A 27,134-nucleotide genomic window follows, 5' to 3' on the forward strand; every position below is an offset into this window, starting at 1 on the left:
TTTGAGAAGGAGATGAATTGGAGTCATGTGGCTTTGGGTCGTGTTTATGTGGGGCCAGGAGGTTGGAGAACTCAGACAGACACCAATCACACTAGGCTGAATGTCCTCCCTTTGTTTGTGTCCTTTCTTATGTCCATTAATTGATGAACAGCCGTATTTGTTAGAAAACAGGGATAACAATGCTTTTCCATCTCTACTTAAACCTTTCCCAAGCATGCCATAAATTATTGTGGCAAACTTGATTTTGTGTAGGTGAAGTGGGAAATAAAAAGCTCGCAGAGACAGCTTCAAGCTCCTCGAGACTTCTTTATTACTTTATCACTGGGGAAGGTAGCTAAGGCCAGGGAGAGAGAAACAGGTGCATCCGCTTAGGGGTGAGGCTAGGAGGAAAGGGTAAGGGTCACTGGATCAATCCACTGGGGGGGGGGTGGGGGGGAGTGGTTCGCTACATTATACAACATTTTTGTCTGTTTTTTCCAAAGGACAAAAGCCCATTCTTCACAATACTTATGTCAATAATATTAAACTGTAACAGATTTTCCACTGAAACTGGAACATTCTCTTCACCATTAGCATTAAATAGCCACATTTCCAATAAATTGACCAACATTTGTAAGAGTATATAATAATAATATAATATTTTATTTTATCAGCCCACTCATTTTTACAACTTTAAATTATGATAATCTTTGTAGAATTTATTAATACTTATAATACAAAAAATAACACAAACATATTCACTGTAAAGGCAGTTTCATCATGATGGAAATCTGGGTTAAATATTATATTACACATTATGTGATGCAGAGGCACCAATCTTACAGACTATTCAGCAAAAAAAGGTAAGGTTTTTTTTTAAAACATTCAAAAAATGTTTCTCTGTTATGTGCGGATCTGAGTATGGATTGATTGAAAATACTGTATTAAAATTATATACACTATAATCAAAACGTTTACAATGGGAAGACTTTAAATAGAACATTCTGAAAATAACATATAAACTAGTCCTGATAAAAAAGCAAATACAGATTCAAATTAGAAAATAAAACTATTTGTATTCTGTACAATTATCATCATATTTTCTTGTACTTTAGTAATAATGATAGGGCCTCTGAGATTTAACACAAAACTGAAAAAAACATATATGCATATACAGGTAAGCAGTATTTCAAGACCTTTTATACATATCGTCATTCATTTTAAAACAGCAAATAAACCATGGGCATTTTGATTACATTTTTGAAATACTGACTTTTTTTAACTATGCAAACTGAAAATGTGCATCTTGTACTGAATATTATAGTGTATACATTATGGCAATGTAAAATATGGAATACAATAAAAATAATCAAATTAACAACAAAATTGACATTATCTCTAATACCATAAGGTACATTTACCCAAAAATATATAGAACAGAAAAACACTTGAATATAAAAACCTTTATATAAAAGATTGATGTTTTATAGCTGTTTGCAAATGTGCTTGATCATATTCAGTTCAGAAGAAGAGATGTAAAAGTAAAATTTGTTTTTTTTTACTGTATATGAATATTTTCAGTGGTGGAGCAATCCTTCACATTTTCATATCTTCAAATATGCTAATAAACACAAAGGTGGGAAGCTGACCTAAAACACTAAAAACTTAGCATTGAATTTTTTAAATTAAAATGTTCATAGTTCAGAAACAGCAATTTCAATACAAAAGAATGACAAAAGTAAGCAGTCTTCCATTAAGTTTGTTCTAATAGAAACCAAATTCTAATACACCTGCTTGGCAGCTGGGTATTAAGGACATGTGTTGGTTTATTTTTAACATGTTGCTTTGTTCTGAAGAACAATCCGTCTGCACATATATAGGCTGTTGGCACATAAAAGCACATGGTATAAGTGCTGCCACCTGTTACATCATTATTTGTGATATTAAATAAAATTTTCAATGTTTGTCTTTTTTGGAAGCAAGTTCTAAAATTTTGATGTGAAAGGCTTTGATTCACGAAATATTTAAAGAAATAATATTCTTCAAAAAGGAAACAGTTTGTTAAAAGGAATGCCCTGCAGATTCAATGGTACATTCAGTTTGACTTACAGTGCTATAAATGTTTCTTAGCTATAAAATGGAAATAGCATGCTAATTAATAGTAACACATTTTAGAATCTTTAACAAATAACAATTAAAGAATGCATCTATAATTGTGATACAAGGTATTATAAAATACTAAAGCATCTACTGTATTTTCATAAAGCATGCCAACAAGGTATTATAAAGTGCCTACTAATAACTACACCAAACATGAAACTTTCTAACCAATGTATTTATACATATATAAATAAAACCCTTATTGTTTTGTCATTTGCTTTGATCCTGAAAATCTCTTCTTTGTGGTCTCATAAAAAGACAATCCACAGAGTAATTCCAAACAACTTTTTCATGTTACGCTACAGTCAAAGTCTGCATTTTTGGGGGATTAGAAGTGATAGTTTAACTCTGCAGGATGCCCTAGACACTAACTTTCCAGTAGACATTTAAACATTACCTGAATTGGAGTTGATTTATTTACACATCTGCAACACGTACAATTCTATATTTGTTCAGTATCTCTTAAGCCTTGGTGTGCAGCCTATAGAAATAAAGCACTGATTCGATAACAGTGTGCAGTGAAATGTGCACACTTGGTCTCTTTTATCACAGTCTCACATGTTATCTCATCCTTATCCAGATGAGACTAGAAAAGTATTTTGTTGCCTCATTTCCTTTTGTTAACAACTCCACTGGCTACTTTATGGCCTTTGATCATGATCATAATGATACCCCAGGCCCAGTCTATAATCCAGGCAAATTGTTTCTTCTGTTTCTGCTTTTCCTATGGTCCAGAAGAGGCTTCAGTTTGCCCAGGTCTCCTCTCAGGCTCCCAAGTCTCTCCCTGTGCCTGTTCTCCTTGCAGTACCGGTTGATGGTTTGCATTTCAGTATGACTAAACATCTCAATGAAGCCTTTAGAATGGGATTGTAAGCCATTCAAAGAACTTGCCCAAGACCAGAGGGATTTTTTATCAGTAAGAGATGACACCAGCTCTGTGCTCAACACTTTCAGCTTTATTTTGGCCACAGTTTGTTTGAAGTTATTTTCAGTAGCTAGGCAGTAGTAAAGACCTTGGTCTGTATCTTGTAAAGCCCTAAGCAGCAATCCATGCTCCGTTGATAAAATTCTGTCATTTAGCCTGACCTAGAAAGAGAAAATATAAAAATATTATAAGCAATAGGTTTTTTTTCTCCATATTTGGAGATTTTTATCTCCACATTTCTAAATTAATAATCTCCATCCCATATTAATAAATAATAAAAAACAAAATTTTGACATAATTTAGGCAGAAATTACTATTTTCAAATAACAATCTTCAACATGATCTATCGACATGAAAGCTGTGACACTCGTTCTGATTAGCCACAATTCAGTTAGCCTCATAGGACACCACCAATCCATGTTTCTTAAATATTAGGAGCACTTGGAAGTTCTGAATTATATACCTTATTTAAATAACAAAACTCTGGTTGGTTGTTACAGACAGGATGTCTTTTCCCAATATTGACAATTAAGTGAAGCAAAGCCATTGTAGAATTTGGATTAAAGTTTTAGCATAGAAAATATGTGAATTACCAATCATATACAGTACTCTCTAAATGTATTATAACCCTGATAAACTCAAAATCAATTTATCATGAAAATAAAGCTGTGAGTCCAGTAATTTACAATTTACAATATACAATATACATAAAGGAAATACTAAAAATGTTTGAGTAGAAGTCATTTGAAGAAGGCTTCACAGCCTAAATGTTTTCTCTTTTCTTTTTCTTTCAACATGGAATAAGCCTTTACAATATGTCTTTCAACTTTGTAGGTATAAACTACACTGTTAAAATGTTACATACAGTGCCCTATATTTTTTCATATCCAGATTAAATAGGAACAACACAGAAACAAAACAGAATGCATTATGGATTGGCTAATATGTCTTGCTTAAAAATAAAAATATTTTTAAAGTATTATACTGCAATAACAGCATTGCTCAGTGAAAAGTTATATTTTTCATGAATAATTAATTGAATTCCAGAAAACATGAGGGTTTATACCTCTAAGCATTCCTTTACATAAAATCCAACAAAAACAATTCTACAGTAACATTCTGCTCTTAGGAACTGCAGTGTAAGCATCTGGAACTATACAGACATCTGAATGTTTTCTGTTTCCCTGGGATACACAAGGAACACAAGGTAACACAAGGAAGTCAATCATTAGCAGCATGTATCAGAGAGCTCTGAAGACTGCAGGTAAATGGTCATTGATCTCCACAAGTCAGGGAGTGGGTTCAAAATAATCCACAAAAAAGTTGACCTGTCACTTTCTACTGTAGTTTCCATTATTACTGCTATAAAGGTGACTCTTCCACAAAGAGGACACAACTGTATCTTGCCACCACACACTGTGAGTCACGTACTTTGGGAGGTAACCATAAATTTAAGGCAGCTGTTGTAAATCTGAAACACAATCTAGCATCTTCAGGGTACAAAATGTTGAAAACCATTTGACATCACCTCCAAGAATGTAGCTTTTATGGCCAGGTTCTAAGAAAAAAGTCTGTTTTGAGCCAGAACTACAAAATGAAGCATCTTGTGCGTGGCAAGCTGCTTGCCAATGAATGAAGGACATATTTAATGAATGACATTAAATATGATGTCTAATTGGATGTCAAGTATGCCGAGGGAATAGGTAGGGAAATAGACCCTGTGCAGAGTCAGAGAGAGAGAAACAAACTGAATTCCTAAGGCAAACATAATCCAAATCGTCAGGCTAGAGCGAGGTCGGAGATCAGGAGCAAAGGATCAGAAAACCAGAGGGTCACAATAGAAACAAAACGTCGGACTAAATCGCAAACTGGATGTGTACCTCTGGCTGAGGAAACCTCAAAAGCGAGCGAGGACAAGCTGCAGAGTGGGAGTTTAAATAGACAAGGTGAGCGAAGTTAATTAGTGAGTGAATGGGGGCTCATGAGAATGCGACGGTGTCTGCGTGCCTGCGTGCGGTTTGTGACATTGGAGCTTATTGAACATTTTCAGTTGTTTGTGGTGTGAAAAGGGTGAAGATCATGTTGAGAAAACACTCATAACCAGTGCATTTAGGTGGGAGGTCTGTTATATTTTGTATCAAGATGTCTTGGATCGCTCATTAAGATAGGGAATTGCTTTGGCCAAATGTCTGGTTCCTTCTGCCAGGGAGCTCAAGCCTGACTGAAAATGGACATTCCAGTATGACAATGATCCAAAGCATACATCCAAATCAACAAAGAAGCAGTGAACTGCACACAAGATAAATGTTCTTAACTGGCTATCTCAACCTCCATATCTCTCTCCAATCAAATATTTGTGGTTTGAGATCTAAAAGGTAGTTCACAAATGGAAACCAAAGTGCCTGGAGGCTGAAGACTAATTCCGCCGGAAATTATGGTAAAAAATCTCCCCTTGGAAGTGCCAGAAATTCATAACACACAACAGGAGGTGTCTTGTTAGTACAATCAATTCCAGAGGAGGGTTTACAAAATACTAACTACAGAGGAGTAGAAAATATGACCCTCATGTGTTCTAGATAAAACATAATTATTTATAAGAAATAAGTGTAGATTGATTGAATAAATTAAATTAATGCTCTAGATTCTGGTATAGTTAGTCAGGTGCACAGATGATACCAAATTGGCAAACAGTGTAGAAGTAGCAAATGCAATTTGAGAAGATTTAGATAAAGTTCAAACATGGCAAACAAATGGCAAAAGTTATATGAATAAATGTTATAGAATGTAGACACATGTAAGGTTTAAAATGCTGGTAGCAAAAACATAAACTATAAATACAAAATGGAAACCCTGGGCTTGAGAAGGTTACTCATGAAAAAGACAAATCTTTATGTTTACACATCACTTACTGTACATCTTCTAGAGACAATGTGGGAAAGAAATAAAAAAGGCAAATAAAATGTTAGGATATATACTGTAATTTAAGGCATTTAATTTAAATCAATCAATGTTATCCATCCATTTTCTAACCGCTTTATCCAATGCAGCTTCAAGGGGAAGCCTATCTTGGCAAGCAACAGGCACAAGATATGGATTTTTGTTTTAATCAATTTGTTTGTAAATGTAAAAGTGAACACAAAAAAAGTTTGAGGTTGATTTCTCTAGTAGCTCTTATGAACTTTAAAAATAAACTACCATATAAACTAGTTCTTAAATGCCTTAGATTACATTTTCTGAGTGGTAAAGTATATCAGAGCTATCAGAGCTACCTGACTGTTGGGATAAGTAAAAAATACAGTATCTTGCATTTCTGTAGTGAACTTTTGGAAACCTCTATTAAATGCAAAGAGAGGTTGTGGGTTCAGATCCCAGAAAGTCTGTACGGAAAGGTACTCTTGAGCAAGGTACTTCAGTCAGATAAAATAAACTCAATAAAATAAACTGCTCTATAAATAGGTATCAATGTAAGTGGCTTTTGATAAAAAAATATCAACTTAATAATAATGTGAAAACTACATACACTACATTGTCCAAAATAGTTTTTGCAGGGAAATATCAGCTTCAAATATGCAAGTCTCTTTGTTGAAATACTGTTTTAATTAAATTGCTATATGCATGTTGAACAAAGCTGAAATAATGCAAACGAAGGGAGGTTATTTGGACTATCTAGCTTGTTTGTTTGCTAGTAGATTATTGTTCTGAACATTTTAATCAGCTGCTTTTTTAATTAGGCCAAGGTATCAGCTTAGACAACATGGCTTGGTAGCTTATTTCAGACTGCCACAGCCCTTTGTGTTAAAAAGTTTCTACTGCTGTCAGTTTTAAAAGCATGTTCACACACATTCTACTTGTGATTTATGTGTCACTGCTGATTTCAACAGGGATAGGGTTAACTAACCTAACATTGCCTTTGATGATTTTGAAATGCATCAGTTTAAAGTTTTCTCTGTTCAATACTTAAAAAATTAAGTTCTTTTAACCTGTCAACATAGAACATTCCTTTAAGCCCAGGTCACTTTCCTGGACTCTTTCCAGAGCAACAGTATCTTTTTAGTAACACAGTGACAAGAATTGTACACAGTATTCTGAGGTGCTTCTAATACAATGTATAATTTTAATATGTTATCTCTTTCTTTGAATTCTACATTTATAGATCCTAACATTCTATTTACTGTTTCTTTTTATTGTTTCCTCTCACATTATCTAACAGATGCAAATGATATGTCAATAAATACCCTTACATCTTTTTAATACTTTTTAGAGCCCAGTGTTTTCCACTACATATTTATACTGTATTTATATCCTTACATTATAATAGATCTCTTTATAAAAATATTTCTGTTGCCTGGCAATGCATCATACTTGCTATTACAAACTGTACTTGATAGTATATCTCTGGCAATCCATGAATTGTCTATTAAATGCAGTGCCTAAAAAATGCCTGTTTCTTTTAATACCATTGTTGAAGCTGGAAAAAGTGATTAGGAATAAATATTGAACAAGAAAAAAAACTAAATTTGTTTCATGACTAATGTTAAGATTCATAGACACCCACCTCTTTCCTTCTGTCATTTTCTCTTTGTATTAACCATTTCACAGATGCCTGTGGTGACTTTGGAGAACACTCCAAAAAGGTTGTATTGTTTCTCACTCCATATTGCACCATCTCTGCTGCATTTCTGTAAGCTAAGGAGAAGATAATGTTCTTTGAACCTTAAATGTCGTCAAATTCACAAATTTCTCTAACCCTAACATCTCTAAGAGAGAAACAGGATTTTGTGTTCACTATTGTCTATGCCTAAGAATGCTGTGAAAATACAGTACTATATTGAATCATTTCTTACTTTATAGTAGCATATCGTTGTTATTTTGATTATGGGAAACAAACTGTATGTGTGAGTTTTGTTTGAGTATAACTGGATATTCTGCAATTAAATGTTGACTTTCTTATAAGTGGAAGAGTCAGGGGGTAGATGGGATATCCTGATGAGATTTTGATTAGAAGGAATATTCAGTATTCAAACAAATGAAGGGACAATTTTCTACACAAAGGAAATGGTAGAACAATACTCTATAATTTCTACTTCAGCTGATGGCTGCTGCTGAGAAAATGGTCCTCTGGGATTCCCTGATTGTGCAGCATCACTGCTTTATTTTTAATCTTATTTGAGATCTTGAATTCTCCTATTGGATGACTACAAGATATTGTTAGTCTGAATTTTGACTCCAAATGCTAACTCTCTGCAGTATTTTTTTCATAATCAAGGTGGTATAGTGATAAGTATAATCTGTGTCTTGAAAAATAAGCACCTTGAATTCTGCCCTGACAAATATTGTGATACACCTGTCCAGATGAAGAACAAGTGATGAATACAGACTGGAATGAAAAACTGGAACTTAAAGCTTGTTTACTGTATATTCACAATTCTGGTTCCCTGAAAATGAATGCAGTCATTACCAAGTCCCACATTCATAGACCTTTGCTGAGGCAGTCCTGCCAATTTTACTCTGGCCTGTCCTTCTTCTCCTAGAAGCTGGAGCAAAGTGCTACAATCTATATTATTTGTAGCAGGAACAGAAGGCCAGCTAAGAATGACTCCAAAATTATGATGACTTCATTCCTTTTTAAGGAACCAGGGTTGTGAAGACAAACTTGAAATTTCCCTTTCAAGAATGGAATGCAGTCCTCACCAATGGGGATAGGTGTACTCAAGCTGTCAGTAATATTTGGGGCCAGGTCATCAGGAGGCAAGGGTTAAAAACGTCTCGCACATTCCAGGTGCTAACAGATCGTTACACAGCATGCACCACAACTGGATTGTAAATTACATCATTGCCACAATGCAGATATCATCTAGTCATAGAGGACCATAATGCAGTCTGATCTCTAGTGGAATAGTTCTGGTCTTAGAGGCAGAAGGCCAGTGCTTCATAGTCCAGGAAAATTGTATCTGTAGTTCAGAGAGGCAGTCTATGCTTGAAGAGGGCAAACCCAGAAGCCCAATCTGTAAGGGTGACAAAACAGCAGCTCACTAAGTGCACTGCATATAAATACACAGTGCTTGGACCAGGTAGAGTAATTGTTGTGATGGGTCCTCATTGGAAGCCCCAGTTGTGGCTAGTAACCGAAATGGTCAAATGAGATGAAGGGCTGGTTTTGGGCAAGAAAGCTGTATTGGGATCTAGGACATGGCAGGTCAGGTGTGAGTAAATGAAAGTGATGACTGAATGTAGAAGCTTACAGCAGCTTTTCTAGGAAGCAAGATTTTCTGCTTTTAATTCAAGCTTATTGCCAACATGGACAAGGGGATCAGACCAGAGAACCATAGGCTGTTCAAAAGAATGAAGTACTCTCTGTTAAGAAGTTCAGTCAGACCAGCTCTTAAAACTTACATCATACTCTAGATGGACAACACATGAGTGAGATGACAAAGCAGGTATTTGACACAATGAAAGCAAACGTGTGTGTTTCTGGAGCAAGGCTGATGAAAACCATCCTGTTCCAGAAATCATTTGGAGCTATGATGTTGCATGGATTTGGCTGAGGTCATACTCCTTGCAGATGGTGTGGTTGGAGACCTTGGAGATGAAGACTTACTGTGATTCTTTCTGGTCTGCAGTGTGTATGTAATCTGCCTGTGGGGAGCCATGCTCCCACTGAGGCGACCTTGAGAACCCACAGAAGCATATGGGTGATATGCTCCATTGTCCAAAACCTACTTCACTGCACACAGCTTCCTGTCTATGCGGTGCAAACTACAAGCCATGCAGAAGAGGTACTATGCAGTGCTTCCAGGTCAAGCCCCCTGATAGGTTAGGAAGAAGCTGTGGTCATCATCATTGCCATCAGGTTAAGTAGGAAAAGAACACTTCATGGACAATCACAGTCAAGAGCCCTAGAAGTCCAATGAAGCCCACAAAGTTTCAGAAGAAAAAAATGGAAGTAGAACTAAAACACAGAAAGGACCTTGTTGTTCATGATTGTCAAAATTGTCAGGGCCTTCTAGGGAAATAGCTACTTGCAAGCTTCCGAGGACTCTCAAAGATGGAAACTAGATGGATAAATCTAGACTCTTGAGGTCAATAAGAATGGAGACTGTTAGAAACTGTTGAGAACTAGTGAGGGTCTCAAAGACTCCAAAAAGAGAATGCCAGAAAAAGTTCTTCAAGATACCTACAAATAAAGGCAACTAAATGATAAAAAAGAGAGAAGAGCCCTGGCATTGAAAAATTCATCTCTGATAATCTTATTGGGAAAGAGAAGACTGATCCACGAAACTAAGAGTTAAGTAATAAGAATCCAAAAACTGGTTAACAGTGAGGAAAAGAATGGAACAGATTACACCATGTCGCATTGGCTTCCAGAGAAAAGGTTGCATTTCTCATGCCCTCTGCAGCCAGAGGGCACTCCTTCTCTGTCCTGTCTCTCATTTCCGGTTCTTTGCTGTCCTTCCGGTGTTTCTCTCTCTCTGGGGCTATATATTTCCGGGTCTTTCATTCTGCCTTCGCTCAGCATTGACGTTCGGATGTCCTGAAACCCGCCTAGCACCAGGTCGCCCCACGTTCACTTCCTGAGGGTATAGGTTTCTATATACTGTAGCATTTCCTGAACAGCTGAGCCCGGGCTAACCCCCATCTCGCCGCTACACATAGGGTTTTTTCGCTCTCCTGCCATTCTACGGTTCGTCTTTTCTGACATCCGTGACAGCATTGGACTAATGTGACATACTGTCTTAGCAAAGGTCAGTAACATGGCCCTTCACCTTTGGTGATGACTACATTCCATCTTTGGAAGGAACTGGTGATTTCATAAAGAAATACGTAAATCAGTTGTTTTATCAAAATTTCAGTTTTCCTGACTTACCTTTAAGATTAAATCCTCTACACTGTGTCAAGGGATTCCCATGTATTATATCCTGTCTTCGGCTTCTCCTGCACCAACACAATAATACATCCATTGAATCAATGTAATAATTTAATTTACTAACACTGTAGATTTTTTAAGAAAGATACTTTTGTTTTTTGATTTTCTTCATTGTGGACATCAGTTAGACTTACATTACATGTAAGTCTATTACATTTGTATTACATTTCAGAAGGAATATATTTATTTTTATATGAGTAATTTTATGCAGAAATCAAAGCTCCTCAGTTTAATATTTCTATTATTTTTGATATTACAAACACTTCTATGTAAGGAAATGTTGAATTTTCCAAAGACATTTTATTTAATTGTTATTTCAAGTTTCTCTTCTAAATGAAAAGCAGACTGTGAAAATAAGAAAATGAAAGAGCACTTTATCTTGGACAATTTCAGCTCTGCATTTAACATTTTATGGTGTTATTCCCCAGTTAGGAGCAACAAGGAGCCAAAAACTACAAAAAAAGAAAAAATAAGAAAAGAAAAAAATATATTTAGAATAAGGTAGTACCTTTATTTCTACACTCAATCTAAATGCTTAAGGCTGTAATAACAGGTGGTACACGAATGAATTAAAATGGTATGCTATTAGAATTATATTTCTTCTGAATGTGAACATTATTCTTATTTGTATGACATTCTGAAAATCATTTGTAATCCTCTGGTACTGCCTTTCTTCCAGACTGCATATAACAGCACATTCTTCAACAAAGAACATTAATCATCATTATCATCATTGTCTTATTAAGAAATGTCTATATAAAATGTCAATTTGAAAACCTGGTTTTTCTCTTAGTTCTTCAGCATGTAATTTTTCGCTCTCAAAGGCCCTGCTCTACCTTTTTCCCATAGGATAGAACCTGGAGCAGGACTTTCCATCCCAGGCACAGTAAGGGTCTCTGGCCAAGCAGCAGTCAGCGCAGGCAGAGCCATAAGCATCGCAACGGTGCAGAGACATCTGGGTCACACCATAATCTGAGCTCACATACAGTTGTTGCTGTAACACACAGAGGGAAAAAGAATCATTATGCACACCGTGTCATGACTTATGCTGATACTGAGTCTTCCTCTGAATTGAATTATACAGTACAGCTCAATTTAAAATAAAGAACATGTTAAAGAATGTTAAGATTCTTTCTCAAATGGAGAGAGCATTAGAATAAACATATCCCTGTATTTATGCATGTATATTTCTTTTAAAAAAAGTATATGGATGGATTTGGGGTATTGATTTATTGTTTTGGACATGATTATGATGAATTGATCCTTCATATTACACTTGAGTGACTTTTGACTGTTGCATAAGCACTGAAACACCTCATTAGTAACAGAGTTTGATTAGGCACAGGTGTTGAGCCGATTTAACCCATTGAATGTCAAGTCGTTTAAAAATCACGAAAGAAAAACAGAACAGAGGCAATATAACACAGTTGTAAAGCGAACATTGTTTTAAATGCCGTTGGTATGCTGGAGGCTGTCACTTGCTATGTAGAGTGTACACAACCAGACCTTTCCAACATGGCAAGACATGGCAGCCCAACACAATCTGTAAATGAAAGGCAAAGATCTGGGAGACAAACGGTAATCCTCCATCTTAGGGTTTTTATTTCACAGTTCCAGTTCTACTTTGTCATAGACAACACAGTTCTGTGAGGGGCTGTACAACAGTCATCATTGTAGGCCTTACAAAGTTCTCATGTTCTTCAACTGATGAAATAGTGCGAGCAGCTGGCTGAGGAACCAAACTTTCTATAGGATTTAATAAAGGTTTTCTGTTTACCAGGGTGTGTCCCATCCTAGTCCTGTGGACCCACACACCTGTTGCATTCCACTGCAGTTGGGGTTTTTGTTAAATGAATCCTTGTTTTACACAACAACTTGCTTGGTTAACAAAGCCTAGCAGGTGTGTGAATCCCCAGGACGAGGATTAGGAACCCAGAGGAACTGATAAATGTCAATGAGTGTGGCAGAGACAGAACAATATGCTAACTGTTTTGTACAATACACTAATAGATGGAGAGCTTCAAGTGTGATACTCTGGTGAGGAGTGTCTACTGCAAAACAACTATATAGTGATTGATGACCAGCTTCACTTAAAGCACTTCCTGTGGGCTCATAGCGATGTTACAACATTCTAGCAGGGTAGCACATGTCCTCATGCTGCTAGTATAAGAACAGCTTTCTAGTCTGATGAGAATGGGGCAGCTTTGCTGTGATACAGTATATACCCTATTGTTCATCTGAGGGATAAACTGGGAATACATATACTGTAGTACTGAAGACTCAGAAAACAGTAAACAGACATATGTCAAGAGGATTGGAACAAAATCCCACAAGACAGCATCTATATCCTAGTGTAAAGGTTGTAGTGCATTTGGCACAGATGTACAGTTTGTGTTGTATTTCAGTGGTGGCCACTCTTGCTATGAGCCCCTCACACACTCTTACTGTTACTGTGCATTAGACCTCTATTAAGAAACCTTGTTGATGAAAAATGTTAATCAAATGTTAATTTCCCTATATCATGTACAGTAAATTAAATAAAATGTCATTGCACCAACTACAAAACTAAGATTATTTTGATGATGTTAAGTTTAGTTAAATCTGTTTCAGTTAGAAGTTTCTTCGGATGCTCCATACTGTATGTATTTTTATTATATCCATGTTGATATCATGGAAGATGCAAATCAGTACATAAATATGCATCAAATTGGCTTCGATACTCAGTTCTATGAATTCTCAATATCTAATATATACACACTGTACATATTGTATTGTTACTGGCATATTTGCTTTCCCATTTTTCTTGCTTACTTCCGCTTACTAACAGACATCACTTCCTACTATCTTTCAGGAGGTGTTTTCCAGTTGTTCAACAAATACAAGTTTAAAAACTTCAATCAACTTTGGTTTTATAGGTACTTAAAAGGTAAATCTAGAACTACATTTACATTTTTGGCACTGGATTTATTGTAATTACCTTACTAAAGATTTAGTCTAATATGCCTCCTACCACAATGTAGTAGATGATTACATTTCTTAGTATTTTCCAGCATTTATTGATCATTTATACAGTTTATACTATACAATGGTTGCCAGTGCCTAAAAAAGAAAAACAATTTCCATTTCCACCATTTGTAACACTGGTTACAAAGCAAGAGTCCTTAATTGTTTTTCCTTTTCTTCCTACATTGTTTGGTCTAAAACTAGAATAACACTTTCCACCAGCTCTCAGTGACAGACTATTTTTTCGGACATCTCTCCCTTTTTTACTAATTTCAGTTTATCACATTTCTTCTGGAATTCATCCCCCAGTTTTCCATTCCTCTGAACACTGTTTTGTGCCTGCTGTGCCCATTCTTACACACTGTCTTTTGTTTTTCTTTGCTTCATATCCTCAGACCTCTTCTTTCTCTCCTTTACACCTGACGGAGGCTCAGCAACTGAGATGCTGTTTTTTCTCTTTATACTTCTGTATACGTTTCAGTGCATATTTGTTCATGTACTTGTTTCTTTGCAGACCACCTACTGACACAACTCTACACTCAGACTAATTCATTATATCAATTATATTTTTGTAAAAATATAGTTAAAAATAAACCGCATTACATTCTCAATACATTCCAATGTGTTTCAGCACAACATAGATAAAGGAACAAATCTCAAACTATTTCAGGAATTAACCGTGATCTGCTGCCAGATATCCATCAAAATGTGATTATTAAATCCCCAAAGTACATCCTATTACACGCTTGGCCAAACAGTGTAAAATGTAGCTGGCTAGAGGTGTCATCAGCTAAAAGGATTAAATGTAATATCAGAGTTCCCTGTTTGCAAATACTTCTGCAGTATACAGTATATAGGTCAATACATCTGGAGGATATAGAGTATGTATTTTTCATGAGACTGCATTTCAAGAAACAAAAGATATAAGATGATCTGCTAATTTATTTTTTTATGAGCAGACTAGCATTTCACAAAAATAAAAATAAAAAAAACAACTTTGACATAGGCCCGTATATTCAGCTACCACACTTAGAATAACTCACCATACAAGAATACTGGCTTATTCAAAGAAAAAAAGATCATTTATAATTTGCTCCATTTATACTGTATTCAAACTGTTATTCAAGCCTCCTTGAAATAATGTTAAATGAAGTTTCCTTTTTCCTTTCAACTTTCTCAGGACAATATTATGCTGAAATACGTATCTATGCTACTCCCTTTGGGAAAAGATAATAATTTTTAAAAACCCAGACATAAGTAGCATCACACTAATGTAATTTTCCAATGATCTTTAGCATTATACTAATTTACCCTTTCTACTTACATCAGGAGGGTATTATGCCACAGTAATGGAAAAATGTTCTTGTCTTAAAGTATTTGTAGTACAATCTTTATTTCTACTAAATGTCATATTCTGTAGAAGTTTCGTATGTAGACCTACATCATAAAAGAGTTTGCAAAGAGATTTATACTAGCTGGTCAAACAATTGTCATGTCTTGTACTGTATTTGTCCTGTTTCCTCATTATGGATAATGGATTCTATCATTTTATGGATCTAACTATTTCTTTCAATGGAACAGAAAAACTGTGTGCTGAAATCACACGTCTGAAGACTGCAATGAATACAATTCTTAACAACCAGTTTTTCAATTTACTCATAAATATGACTTTAGATTCTGTCAACCTTCCAAAAATATAATAAAGATGTTTAATAATCTCTTATCATGGATAATTCATTCTATCAATTTATTGCTTTTGTTTTTATCAAATGTTTGCTTGTCTGTTAATAGTTCATTTCCCCCCCATGTATTGATATCATTAGCTTATTTGAACAGTTAAGGGTAAAATCTAATGTTACTGAAGAGGTATTTGATTCTCCCCAGTCACATTATGGGTGTTGGTATTATACATACATTTTCTTTCATTCTTTCAAAGGTTTGGTTAGTGGGGTAGGATTGCAACAGCCTGAAATAAAGCTGGCTGGACATGGTGTCACACTCCTGTTACCTTATGTTCAATAAATTAAATACTCATTCTTCTCCAACTTTATAAGGTTCATGTTTCTTTTTTATTGTCTGTTATTAATACACTACAATAGCTTTGATATTCACTCCTTGTCCTGGGGGGCCAAAGTCCAGAAGATTTGTTAGGTAATTTATAAGCCCCAATGAGAATAGACCTGGAAGCAGTGCTAATAAAACCAATTAAGTGGACATTTGAATCAAATGACATAATTAAGAGTCCAGATTGGAATGAAAACCTGAAGACATGTTAGCTCAGGACCAGGATCAAGAGTGAACATCACTATTATAATTATAACAAAATTATAATAAAAATTTGGGAGGAAGGTTAGATCCTAATCTCACACTTCCACAACCTGTGTCTCACACTAGGGACTTCCTGTATCAATTTTCTTTCATACCAAACATTCTGCATCTCACTCTGTCGCATGCAGACATGTCTCACATTTGGTGCTCCTGAGACCTTACCTTCATTTTGCCCATTGAGGACCAGAGTTACTCTTGCCCTTTCAGCCTCAATGCCTCAAACACAGCAGCCCTGTGCCCTCAATACGATCTCTCAGGTTTCCCTTTCTGGTCAAACTTCCAATCCACAGTACCATCTTCCATCTACACTTTTGCAGCAGCTCCCTGGCTCAATACTCGCAAAACCGGGATGGGGAGGGTCTAGGCAGCCTCATTCTTCAGCAAGTATAATGGTTTCAGGATTAAATATTCCCGTCCATGTTTCATTGTCTCCTGTTATATTATATAACATTTAATTTTATTCCCTCTAGAATGTGCATTGACTTAACAGACCTGAGGCAGAGTTCCTGTTGTTATATAGGGTAATTCAACAATTGGTCACTTTGTAGCTTTGGTGTTGGCGACATACTAGTTAACATTGAGGCTGTGATAGAAGTATTTTATATGCCTCCAAGCTTTTAGAATTAATTAAAAAATTGTCACAACTGGGTGACTTGGAGTGTCCTTACATCCACCCTCCCAAATTTTGTTATCCACGAGGACATTTTTACCTCTAGTTAGAGTTTTTGTTTTCAGTTGATAGCAACATGCAAAAACTGTCATGAGTTTACAGAGTTACAGTGTGGTAAAAAAGAGTATTTCCTACTGATCACTGATTAGAGGAGCAGGATCTATCTTACTGCAGGTTTCCTGAAGAATCAAGGGGCTGCAATTGCATAAGGGACTGAAGAAGGAGTATAGAGTTCAACCAGTGCACTGTGCAAGTGGCCTAACTGGTTGAGACATATTAGTATATGTTTTAGTATATGTTTTGTGTCCTCCAAATGACTCTTATGTTCTTATAGCTCATCTCCAAGGAAATACAGTATGGGAGGGAAACATTACATTCAAAATCCCAAGAGTGACGTATTGTACTTGGAAGACTGCGTCAAACTGATGAGTATCAGCAGCTGATTTATTTACATTATGCCTTAGGACATTTAACTAAACAAATATTTTGATGGAATGGCTAATTAGAATGGAAATCTCACTCAAAGTATCAGTAGTGACTTCTCATTAGATACATATGACTGGGTGTGAAAAAAAGAAGATTATATTTATAGTAAGGATAATTTGTTAAGTCAATATACACATACAGTACTGCGACAATAGAATTAAAATATACAGTTTCCAAGGCACATCTAAGCTTAATCCTATCAGACACAGATCAATATTCACTTCAAGGCTGTAAAAAACTATTTTTCCTTTTTACCTTTTTGGAAGAGATTCTCACAGTTGTGACAGGAGCACGATTCTGAAAAACAGGAAAGTTAGCAAATAAGTAATCTAAGGTATTGTTTTCATGATTCATACGATTTCTATGTTAAAACAGTTTCCAATTATATAACATTTATGACAGGCTGCCAAAAATGTCATCACTATCCAATTTTTAAATCTGATTGTAAAATTAAAGGACTGCTGCTGTATTTACTTTGGATATCTAAAAAATGTAATGAGTAAGTCACATCTTAATCATTTAATAAACGAGTGAAATTGAACATACAGTACTTGTGTAATTTAGAAGGTGCAATAAAAAGAACATGTTTAGTTAATTTCTTATGCTCAATTAATGATATGCAATGTCTTAGATGTCTTTGTTATTTATACTGAGTCTTTCATCATACAATGCTTGTAAACGAATCAAGTATTTTCCCACTGAAATGTAACAACAAAGTACAGTTATCTATTGTTCAATTATTCAATCATTTATAGAGGCAGAATTGCTTATACTCTATGTGTTTTGAATATTAGTATCTGTTGATTATACATTTTTAGAGGTTAGAACTATTAAGAATGTTCAACATTCAGACTACAAAAGGTTGTAGATAGGACTTAAAACTGCTGAATTACCTTTCTTTAGGTTACAGAGAGCAAAACTTAGTGTAGTTATAAAAAAGGTTGTATGGATTTAAAACCTGCATCACACATTCCACAAAAACCTCAAGATGTTTTCCACATGGCTTAAAAGGTTTTGCCATGATTGTGCTCCTCAGTTGGCTGGCTCCCAGGTAACCCGAACATTTTGATACAGTACATTCATTTGTTTTTTCTTTGTATTTCTGCCAATGCTTCCCTTGTAAATGCTTTAATCTGTACAGTACCCCTGTGAAGTTAGACGAGCAATCCAAACCTTGAAGACTTCCAGCTCTTCTAAGATAAGCTCCTTCTCTTGTGTTCTGTTAGTTGGAAGGACAATCACTTTCTGGACTGTTCCTTTATCTGAAATATAATCATGCTGTTAATCAAAGGTACCAGGAGGTAAATTTCCATTAAATAAAATCCTAAAATGTCAAAATAAATGCAATGAACAAATACTTTCCTTCATGTACACATTTGACAAAGCATTGTCGTCACTTAGGAAAAATGGGAAAAGAATTGTAAAAAGTACATTTAAGCTGAATAAACTTATTAGCTTTTTCCTACTTTATTTATTTTCATTATGAACAATGTTGTACTGCACTGGCTTCAATAATTCAAAGGCATTTTTTTCTCCATTTCATTATCATGTGTTTCTGAAAGAACATCCAGGCTTTGAAAAAGAGCACAGACTGTTGGAATGTTTTCTGTTTATGAAACGTTTTGGAAAAGCTACTGGAAATTGCCAAGAGAAGTCATGAAGCAGTCACATAGAGCCAGACATTACTGGCATTATTTCAACAATGCAGTAAATATGCAAGCATGGTAATCATCACCAGATGTGAATTAACATCCTATTAACTTTAAGCCAGACTCTCTAAAGGGTATATTGGGTGTGGATAGACAGCACAGAATGCATTATACTTAAAATGATGTGTATCTTAAAATGTATGTGTAAAAATCCTTTCTTAAAATCTTTAAAAAGCTGAAACTATAAATTTAAATGTAATATTATAAGAGGAATATATGTAAGAAATGCATTGTAAATGTACCACAAACGTTTCTTTTTAGATTCAGTACTACTCATTTGAACATGCAGCCACACAGAAACATGCACTAGTAACATCATTTCTACCTGTTCCAAGAAACAACACATGATATCTTCCATCTGCAGCAATTACTTGGTCGACTGCTACTGCTGTATATTTATAATCTGCTTGACTTCTCACAACAAGTGGTTCCTTGTTTATTGGGTAGATGGGATTGTACATGACAGGGTGATTCCTAATGAATGTAACTACGTCATCTGGGAAATCCTTGGTCGTCAATATATTTGGTGTGAAGGCTCCTCCAGGGCACTGTTAACAGTAAATGAATGTCTTAACGTTAATGAATCTGTTCAAAGTATTAAGGTTGATTTCACTAGGCTTGAAGCTAGAAGGCAACCAAAAGTCAACTTGCTAATGTTACATAAGTGGATTTAACTGAAAAAAATACAACTTAAGGAGTTATGAAAATTCAGAAATTAATTTACACAAAACATATTAATAATAATTATGAAAGTTATGCAATTGATTTTGTAATTGTTAAATGTAGGATTGTTGAAACGTAATGTTTCATTGTATTATACATTTAACACATATATATTCTTAATACAATAGATTCTTTGAGTCAAAACCTATACCAATGCTAAATAAAATACAAAATCTAAAAATAATAGTTAAGACTAGAAAGTAAATGCACTGATTGAAGGGTCAAATTGTTTTAATGATCCCTGTTATTTTATTAACCACAGCGTTAGAGCTCTTTTAACTAAGTGTTAGAGCTCTTTTAGTGGCTAATGTAAGGAAAATCAAGCAAGCAGAATATCAACAGCTATCAATTCATGCTCGATAAACTTTTGTTACATTCCTACTGTACAGTATATACAGGTACAATTCTACAATTATGATATAATATCTCTCAGATCAGCTATAACAGGGTGCTATTCACAAAAGTCCTTTCAAGATTTCAGGAGACAAATAAGGTTTTAAAGTTTTAAGGTTTTAAAATGTATCTTGTACAAACATGCGGTTTATCTGGAATTAGGATTTTAATAACGCAGTTTTATTAGAAACAGGGAGACATCCAAGAGGATGTCAATGTGTCTGCATACTGTATAAAACATAAAAGCAAGCCGCTGAGTGTTATTTTCTGAACATACTATATTCCTCACTTTTGTGTTCCTATTTATTTTATGGAATGAGTTCTTTTTCTTTCAGTTTCAGCCAAGAAATGTGAGTAATGCAAACCAAATTTAAAGTTAAAAAAAAAATCCTTTGCTTTCACAAGAATGATCAAAACAATAAGGTCATTGCATGGGGCCTTTGATATCTAACTTTATTGCCTTTCACACTCAGATGTTCTATTGGTTCCTTCAGCAGGTTTAAGTAATCAGTGATCACTGCCAATTCCATTTGTTTGCCCTAACAGATGGGTAAGTCCATATTTACAGCTCCTGCTAGGTCTAGATTATCAGCCCTTTTGGCCAAAAAACATAAAATCCTTTACATTTGCTATTATGGGTTAATTGCTATGTGTCAAGTGCATTGGTCATTGATGCATTGGTTAAAATCAAGAATAGCAGGCACTTGTTTACTCAAAGGGATGTGGAGCTGACAACCAAACAGGCTAGATGGTCAGAATGCTGTCTTCTCTTTTGTAGTCAATTATATTCTTAAGTGTAAAAAGCTGTTAAACAACCCTTTTATACACAGTCTTGTGTTATGCACAGGTTCTGGAAACCCTTATAAGAATGGCTCATTACTTACTGTACCAGGTCTCGGGTAAGGAATTCTGCCTTGGTATGCAACCCATTGATGGTTTGGGCCTTCTTTGTGCGCAAATGGGCCGTTAAATACAGTTAGGATATCTGCCATATTGTAAACACACACTGCTGAGCCCCTGAACACTGAACTGGAGATATAAAAAATCACATTCCATATCAGAGGGTTGGTGGACATGATTTATAATATTGTTTAACATAAATTAAATCTTTAAGTTTTCCAAAGATATTCTCTGTGTGAATAAAACATAAAAACAGTATGAAATAGTATCATTAGATTTTTAATACATGCTCCATTGGACTTTTAAATATCATAGTTTAGTTCATGTCAATATGACACACATTAAAAAAATATGTTGGCATTAAATTATTTTGTGTACTATAGGTCATGAAATCAGGTAAGCATGTGGACAAAAATGTTTTTGAAAAACCGAGTATTGAGTAATTAACATGTTAATCAAACTTTTAATTACAACAAGAAATAAAACTTTGTACTACTAATGTTAAAAATTAACCACAGTTTCAAAATATTTTCACTAAGTAGAAGAAATTTCAAGTTATTGAATAAAATAGTATCTATAAACTATTTTAATGTTACACGTTTCTACAGATGATATATTTAAGGCAAAATAAAATCAAAGTTTACAATGACATATTTTTTCTTTATAGTAATATTATAATATATTACAAAAATCTCTGTACTAATCTTGGCCTTAGCACTTTTAACTGAATGTTTCCTCTTATCAACCACCCAATGTTTTTCTTAGATAAAATAAAGTGATTTTGTTTGATACATGTTATAAATTATTCAGGGATTTAAGTGCATAGTTCAATTCACCCCTTTCCTAAAAGTATTATGCGGTTCAGTCAATCAAAATGTGCAGTGGTAAAATCAGACAGAAAACCTTTGTTCAGAAGAAAAACACAGACAGGTTTAAGAGTAAAAGGAAGAAGTATATCGTATGAATAATATTGAATAGGAGGGCAAAGCTCCATTTGTTTAGTTTGGCAAAAAACTGCATATTTTATGGACCAGACCAAAAATTCTGTTTCAAGGATATCAAGAAGAAAGTGATTTTGAAGCTGGGCAGATTGGGATATCACACATTCTAACCACATGTCACATCAATTAATCAATTCAGCTGGACCTGACAGATCAAAGTAAAAGTATCCCTGTAGTAAAGGCCTTCCATAATCATTGTACTCCTCATTAAATAGGTATTACATTAGATAAAGCAGCTAAGGAATCCGTACCAAACACGGCCACAAAACATATACATTCAATTTATTCTAATCATGAATTGCAACACTTATAATCTTTTATAGTTAAAGAAAAATAAATGACTAATATATGCAAACCTGGCTAATCAAAAGAAGAAACAGCAACATTTAACATAGTTACAAAAGAGAGTAAATTATTTATTTACAGTATTATTCTAGGATAAAATGTGTGCATTTTTAAGTCCTTATTGCCTCTTTTTCTCTTGAGGATCTGACATGGTTGTAAGACATTCTGCTATTATATGCATTTCCAGTTAGCTTACCTTGAAGATGTGAAAACCCCAAAAACTAAGAGATTCTTAGGGTTTTCTGTTTCCAGCAAAAATATATCCTCTGAAAGGGAAGAAAAAATCTCTGTTATAGGCAACATTATTATTGAACAAATCAATAGTACATTTTCAAAAGGCATTTTCACAATGCCAGTAGATTACAGTACAACATTTATAAAATGGGATTACTGCAGACGATCATGTACTAAAGTATCCGGAACCTTGAACGGGGGAGAGAGCTGAGTGACAGCTCTGGACACCTAGTGTAGGACACATGCAGGAATGTGAGGTATAAATAAAACCTATTGCACCCATCAACTTAAGCACTTAATTGTGTTCACTTTTAATGCTATTTATAGAATGTAATCATTCATTTAACCAGATAAGCCATTGAAGAACACATTCTCATATACAATGACAACCTGGTGAGTATCCATTTCGACAACAATGCACTTAGTGCAGCAATTAGAATTAAGTACCTTGCTCAAGGGTACAAAACCAGCATCCTGTCTGGGATTTGAACTCATGACTCCACAGTGTGGCATGCAGAGCAGTAACAGCTACTCCACATCTACTGTAAGTTAGCTTGACTGGACTCAAGTGGCAAAGTTTGCCTTCAACTATGGAACAGCATGGGGCTGAGAGATAAAAACTATTCAACTTTAGGGTATAGTGGGCAAAACATTTGCTGATTTACATTTTAAAAACAAGTCATAAATGTGAATACATTCATGTAAAGGTTGTTGTGTTCTTTTAAATTAATGCAATTATATTTATGAATGTTTTCCTTACCCAGTTCATCAAAAAATGTCTCTGTGCCATCCTCCTCCACAACTGAACACACCAGCCTGGCCTTGAGAAATGTTGTCCACTTATTCACCAGACTGCGCTGACCTCCAATGTCATTCTGAAAGAACACAAAGAAGAAATGTCCAAACGTCAGCGACATTTTGGCAGCATTTTATTAGTATGACTTGGTATATATAATTTACTCAAACATAGAGCCATTGTTATTTCCATTGGCATCAAAAGACAATGTCTTGGTTAACTTAATGAATCATGTGTGCTTACTGGGCATATTCTAGCCACCATGGTGTGAATGTGTTTAGTGTTTCCATTGTTGTCTGTCAGTCTTTCTCTGAAGAAGAAGTATAGTTTAGCATCATTGGGATCTGAGCCGTCAGGAATCAGCTGTGCATCAATAAAGATAGGTTCTGGAAGATATGCAGAAAACTGGGTTGTAAACTTATTAAACGTATTAAAACAATCTAGTATAATACCACGTCACTAGAAAAGTTAATATCTTTCGGATTTTATTCAGTTATGTTAATTGATATGTATGATCTATTCAACATGTTAAATGTTAACATATTAAATTATTCAAAAAAAGATTAATTTAAAAAATGAGGTATGATATTTATTTTTTGTAAGTCATTTATAAAACTCTATTGAAATGGTCACTGCCATTTACAAAGTTATCCCAAATGCTTGTTTTTAAATTGTAGCTGACAATACATTATTTCACACAGTATGATGCATTATGTTGTTTTTGTTCACTAATGAATTTTTAAAACATGAATGCTTTTTTAAAAATGATGCAGTGAAAGAAGGAAATGACTTCACTGAAAATCCTCAGTTTCAAGGACTGTTTTTCAACTCTTTTGTTGATACTATGTTGCAACAAAATCGACATGCTTCGGCAGAAAAAAAATATCTTTACAATTCATACCACTCAGCCACTTTGAGTTATGCTGGTCTGTTCTTATTGCGTTTCTTTTGGTAACACTTCTAAAAATGGCAGCATCTGTTCCCATGAAGTCAATATACATTCCTGAAAAGAGCTCTTCATCTAAAAGAAAAGTAGATGTATAGTATATCTTAGAATTAGAACACAACAGCAAATGGCATTCATATCTATTATTTCTTATATATTTTTATTTATGTGGTGTGGGTTTGGATAAAAGCAAAGTCAACCCTTTTTGCTATTTAATGGACAGTGATTTGATTTTCCAATTAAAACTTTGTAAAATGTATATATGGAACACTATGATTAATGCAAATGATCAAAATCTAAAAATTCTAATTCTACTTTTTCTAAATAGAATATTCATTGTGTCAAAACTGATGGCGGAGATTGTGACATGCTATGCAATCTCTGTTATCTTGTTTGTGATAAATCTCCTTGTGAAGCCTGCTGAAAGACCAAGCTGACTGAGGATCGATGATGTGGTCAAAGTACCCCAACCACCAATACGAGCCTTTATGGATGACATGACAATAACAATATGATCAGTCATCAGAGGGAAGTGGATGTTGGAAGACCTGGAAGGGTTATACAGATGGGTCAGGATTTCTTTTAAGGCCGGTAAGTGCAGGAGCCTGGTGCTAAAGAAAAAGAGAGTGGATAATAGCATCTGGTTTCCTACTGGAGAAGGGAAATACCAACACTCTCAGAAAAGCCACTGAAGAGCCTGGGAAAGTGGTTCAATGACACACTGAAAGATACAGTGAGCACGTGGAGGATAGTGAAACAAGCAGAGGATTGGATTAGAGAGTGGCGAAAAGTGACCTTCCGGCGAAGTAAAAAGCTCAGTGTTACCAACAAGGTCTTACCCCTCTTTGTTTTCTGACTGCCCAATAACAAGAGTTGAAGAGATGGAAAGAAATATTAGTAGTTACCTGTGAAGATGGTGAGGAGTACCAAAGAGCTTTAGTAGTGTATATCCGTACAGCACAGGCACCAATTTACAGCTACATTCAACGGGACTAGCCGAAGAGATCCAGGAAGCTAAGGCAAGGCAGGTCCTGTTCCTGCGTGACTGTAAGGATAGTAAAGTAAGTATCACCAGAACAGAAGTTTGCATAGGCAGGAAATGGTCAGCCAAAGGGCAGTCAATGAAGCGGAGTGCAGGCTACACCACAAAAATATTTTGGGGACAGTGGCCACAGGAAAGTTAGGAACTGGTTGTGTCCAAAGGAAGAGCTGGGCAAAAGCTAACCTGAGGGAGAGAAAAGGCTTGGTACACTGTTAGAAATATGGTGTACATAAGAAGAGGGTAGGTTTGCACAAGCATTTGGGATGAGACAGCAAGGGAGTTGAACACAGTGGGAAGGAATCAAAGAGAGGAAGATCAGATCATGTGGGCAGATATGTGGTCCATGGAGACCAACAGAACATTATTCTTGCTCCACAGTGTGTATGATGTCCTAACTAGTCCCACAAACCTTGATACCTGGGGGGCTAAAATAAGATCTAAGCTGCACACACTGGAGAGGGAAGGTACCACTGGAGACATGACAAAGTCAATCCATCATTGATGGGCCATCTGGAGAAAGCTATGTGGAAATGCAAAAAGATCCAGAAAGGACCCACTTTCTTCCAGTTTATTAGAAGCAGGGAGAAGATCTCTAATGCCAAAGAGATACATTTGCTAGGGATGGCTGCAGTGGGAAGTAAAGGCAGACATCTGACAGCGCCTTACCTTCTCACAGGAGACAGTCAACACAACATGTAGACAAGAACTGTTCATTTGGCCAAGAGCTACAAAGAACATTATCATGTTGGCACTGATGATTCCATGGAAGGAGGGTATGGAGAAGGCATACAGTATGAGAGGAAACTTGCTCAAGTACCAGCCCTTGGTGGAAAAGTACAATCTGAAGGGATGGAAATTCAAGTGCCTGCCAGTGGAAGTTGCAACAAGTGGTTTCCCAAGAAAACTGATGTTGAGGGCACTGAAGATGCTGGGCACAAGAGGCCAGTGTCAAAAAAGAAATTGCAAAGCGAGGCAGAGAAGGCATCATAATGGCTTTGGCAGAAGAAGAAAGATCAATGGTTCAACTACCTGTCTCAGGTCATGCCTGATTAACCTGGCTGGCACTCCCTCTAGAAGGTATAGTAAGTAATGCCGAAACACCTAGTGAAGAGGGGACTCACCTGTAGGTATGTAAATATAGCACAGGTAATGGGTTGTAACAGACGCTGTTATTTCATATCATTTTCACTGGGATGTTATTTTGTTCAAACTGTTTATCTGTTATCTACCCGTAGTCTGCATTCACTTTCGAAAGGTAATTTTCTACCTATGTCTGTGAAACACAGCGAGAGTGAGCTCCCTTTGCCTTTCCTCATTCGCACTAAAAGCCACTTATGAGAAAACAACGAGTTGAGTGACTGAGTATTTAATCATTTCCCTCTTCAGGGGCGTTACACATGCAGCTTTCTTTTTTATTTTCTCAAACATGCTCCCTTTAGTTTCATAAAGGGTGACAATAGTCGAAAGCTATGAAAAACATTTAAACTAAAAGGATGACACTTTTTCTGGAACTGTTTCAATATCTTATTCACATTTCCTTCTGGGATCATGAAAGATAGACCAAACAAAA

The 27,134-nt window shown here is 35.5% G+C and overlaps 1 protein-coding gene across 2 annotated transcripts in view; it reads right to left on the minus strand.

Annotated features, from left to right (window-relative positions):
* Positions 1-619: 619 nt before the first annotated feature.
* Positions 620-27,134, minus strand: part of sema3c (sema domain, immunoglobulin domain (Ig), short basic domain, secreted, (semaphorin) 3C) — a 68,900-nt gene continuing 42,385 nt past the window's right edge. For both annotated transcript variants that reach the window (XM_006633475.3, XM_069192452.1), the window contains 12 exons: positions 24,478-24,597; positions 23,820-23,962; positions 23,541-23,655; positions 22,743-22,812; positions 21,185-21,329; positions 19,510-19,732; positions 18,649-18,737; positions 17,731-17,772; positions 11,825-11,982; positions 10,929-10,996; positions 7,620-7,750; positions 620-3,225 (listed from right to left, as the gene is read on the minus strand). In XM_006633475.3, coding sequence (XP_006633538.2) covers positions 2,824-3,225; positions 7,620-7,750; positions 10,929-10,996; positions 11,825-11,982; positions 17,731-17,772; positions 18,649-18,737; positions 19,510-19,732; positions 21,185-21,329; positions 22,743-22,812; positions 23,541-23,655; positions 23,820-23,962; positions 24,478-24,597 — 1,706 coding nt within the window. In that variant the 3' untranslated portion in view covers positions 620-2,823. The remainder of the gene's footprint in view (positions 3,226-7,619; positions 7,751-10,928; positions 10,997-11,824; positions 11,983-17,730; positions 17,773-18,648; positions 18,738-19,509; positions 19,733-21,184; positions 21,330-22,742; positions 22,813-23,540; positions 23,656-23,819; positions 23,963-24,477; positions 24,598-27,134) is intronic.

The sequence above is a fragment of the Lepisosteus oculatus genome, chromosome 7, assembly GCF_040954835.1.
Source record: "Lepisosteus oculatus isolate fLepOcu1 chromosome 7, fLepOcu1.hap2, whole genome shotgun sequence".
Classification (NCBI taxonomy): Eukaryota; Metazoa; Chordata; class Actinopteri; order Semionotiformes; family Lepisosteidae; genus Lepisosteus; species Lepisosteus oculatus.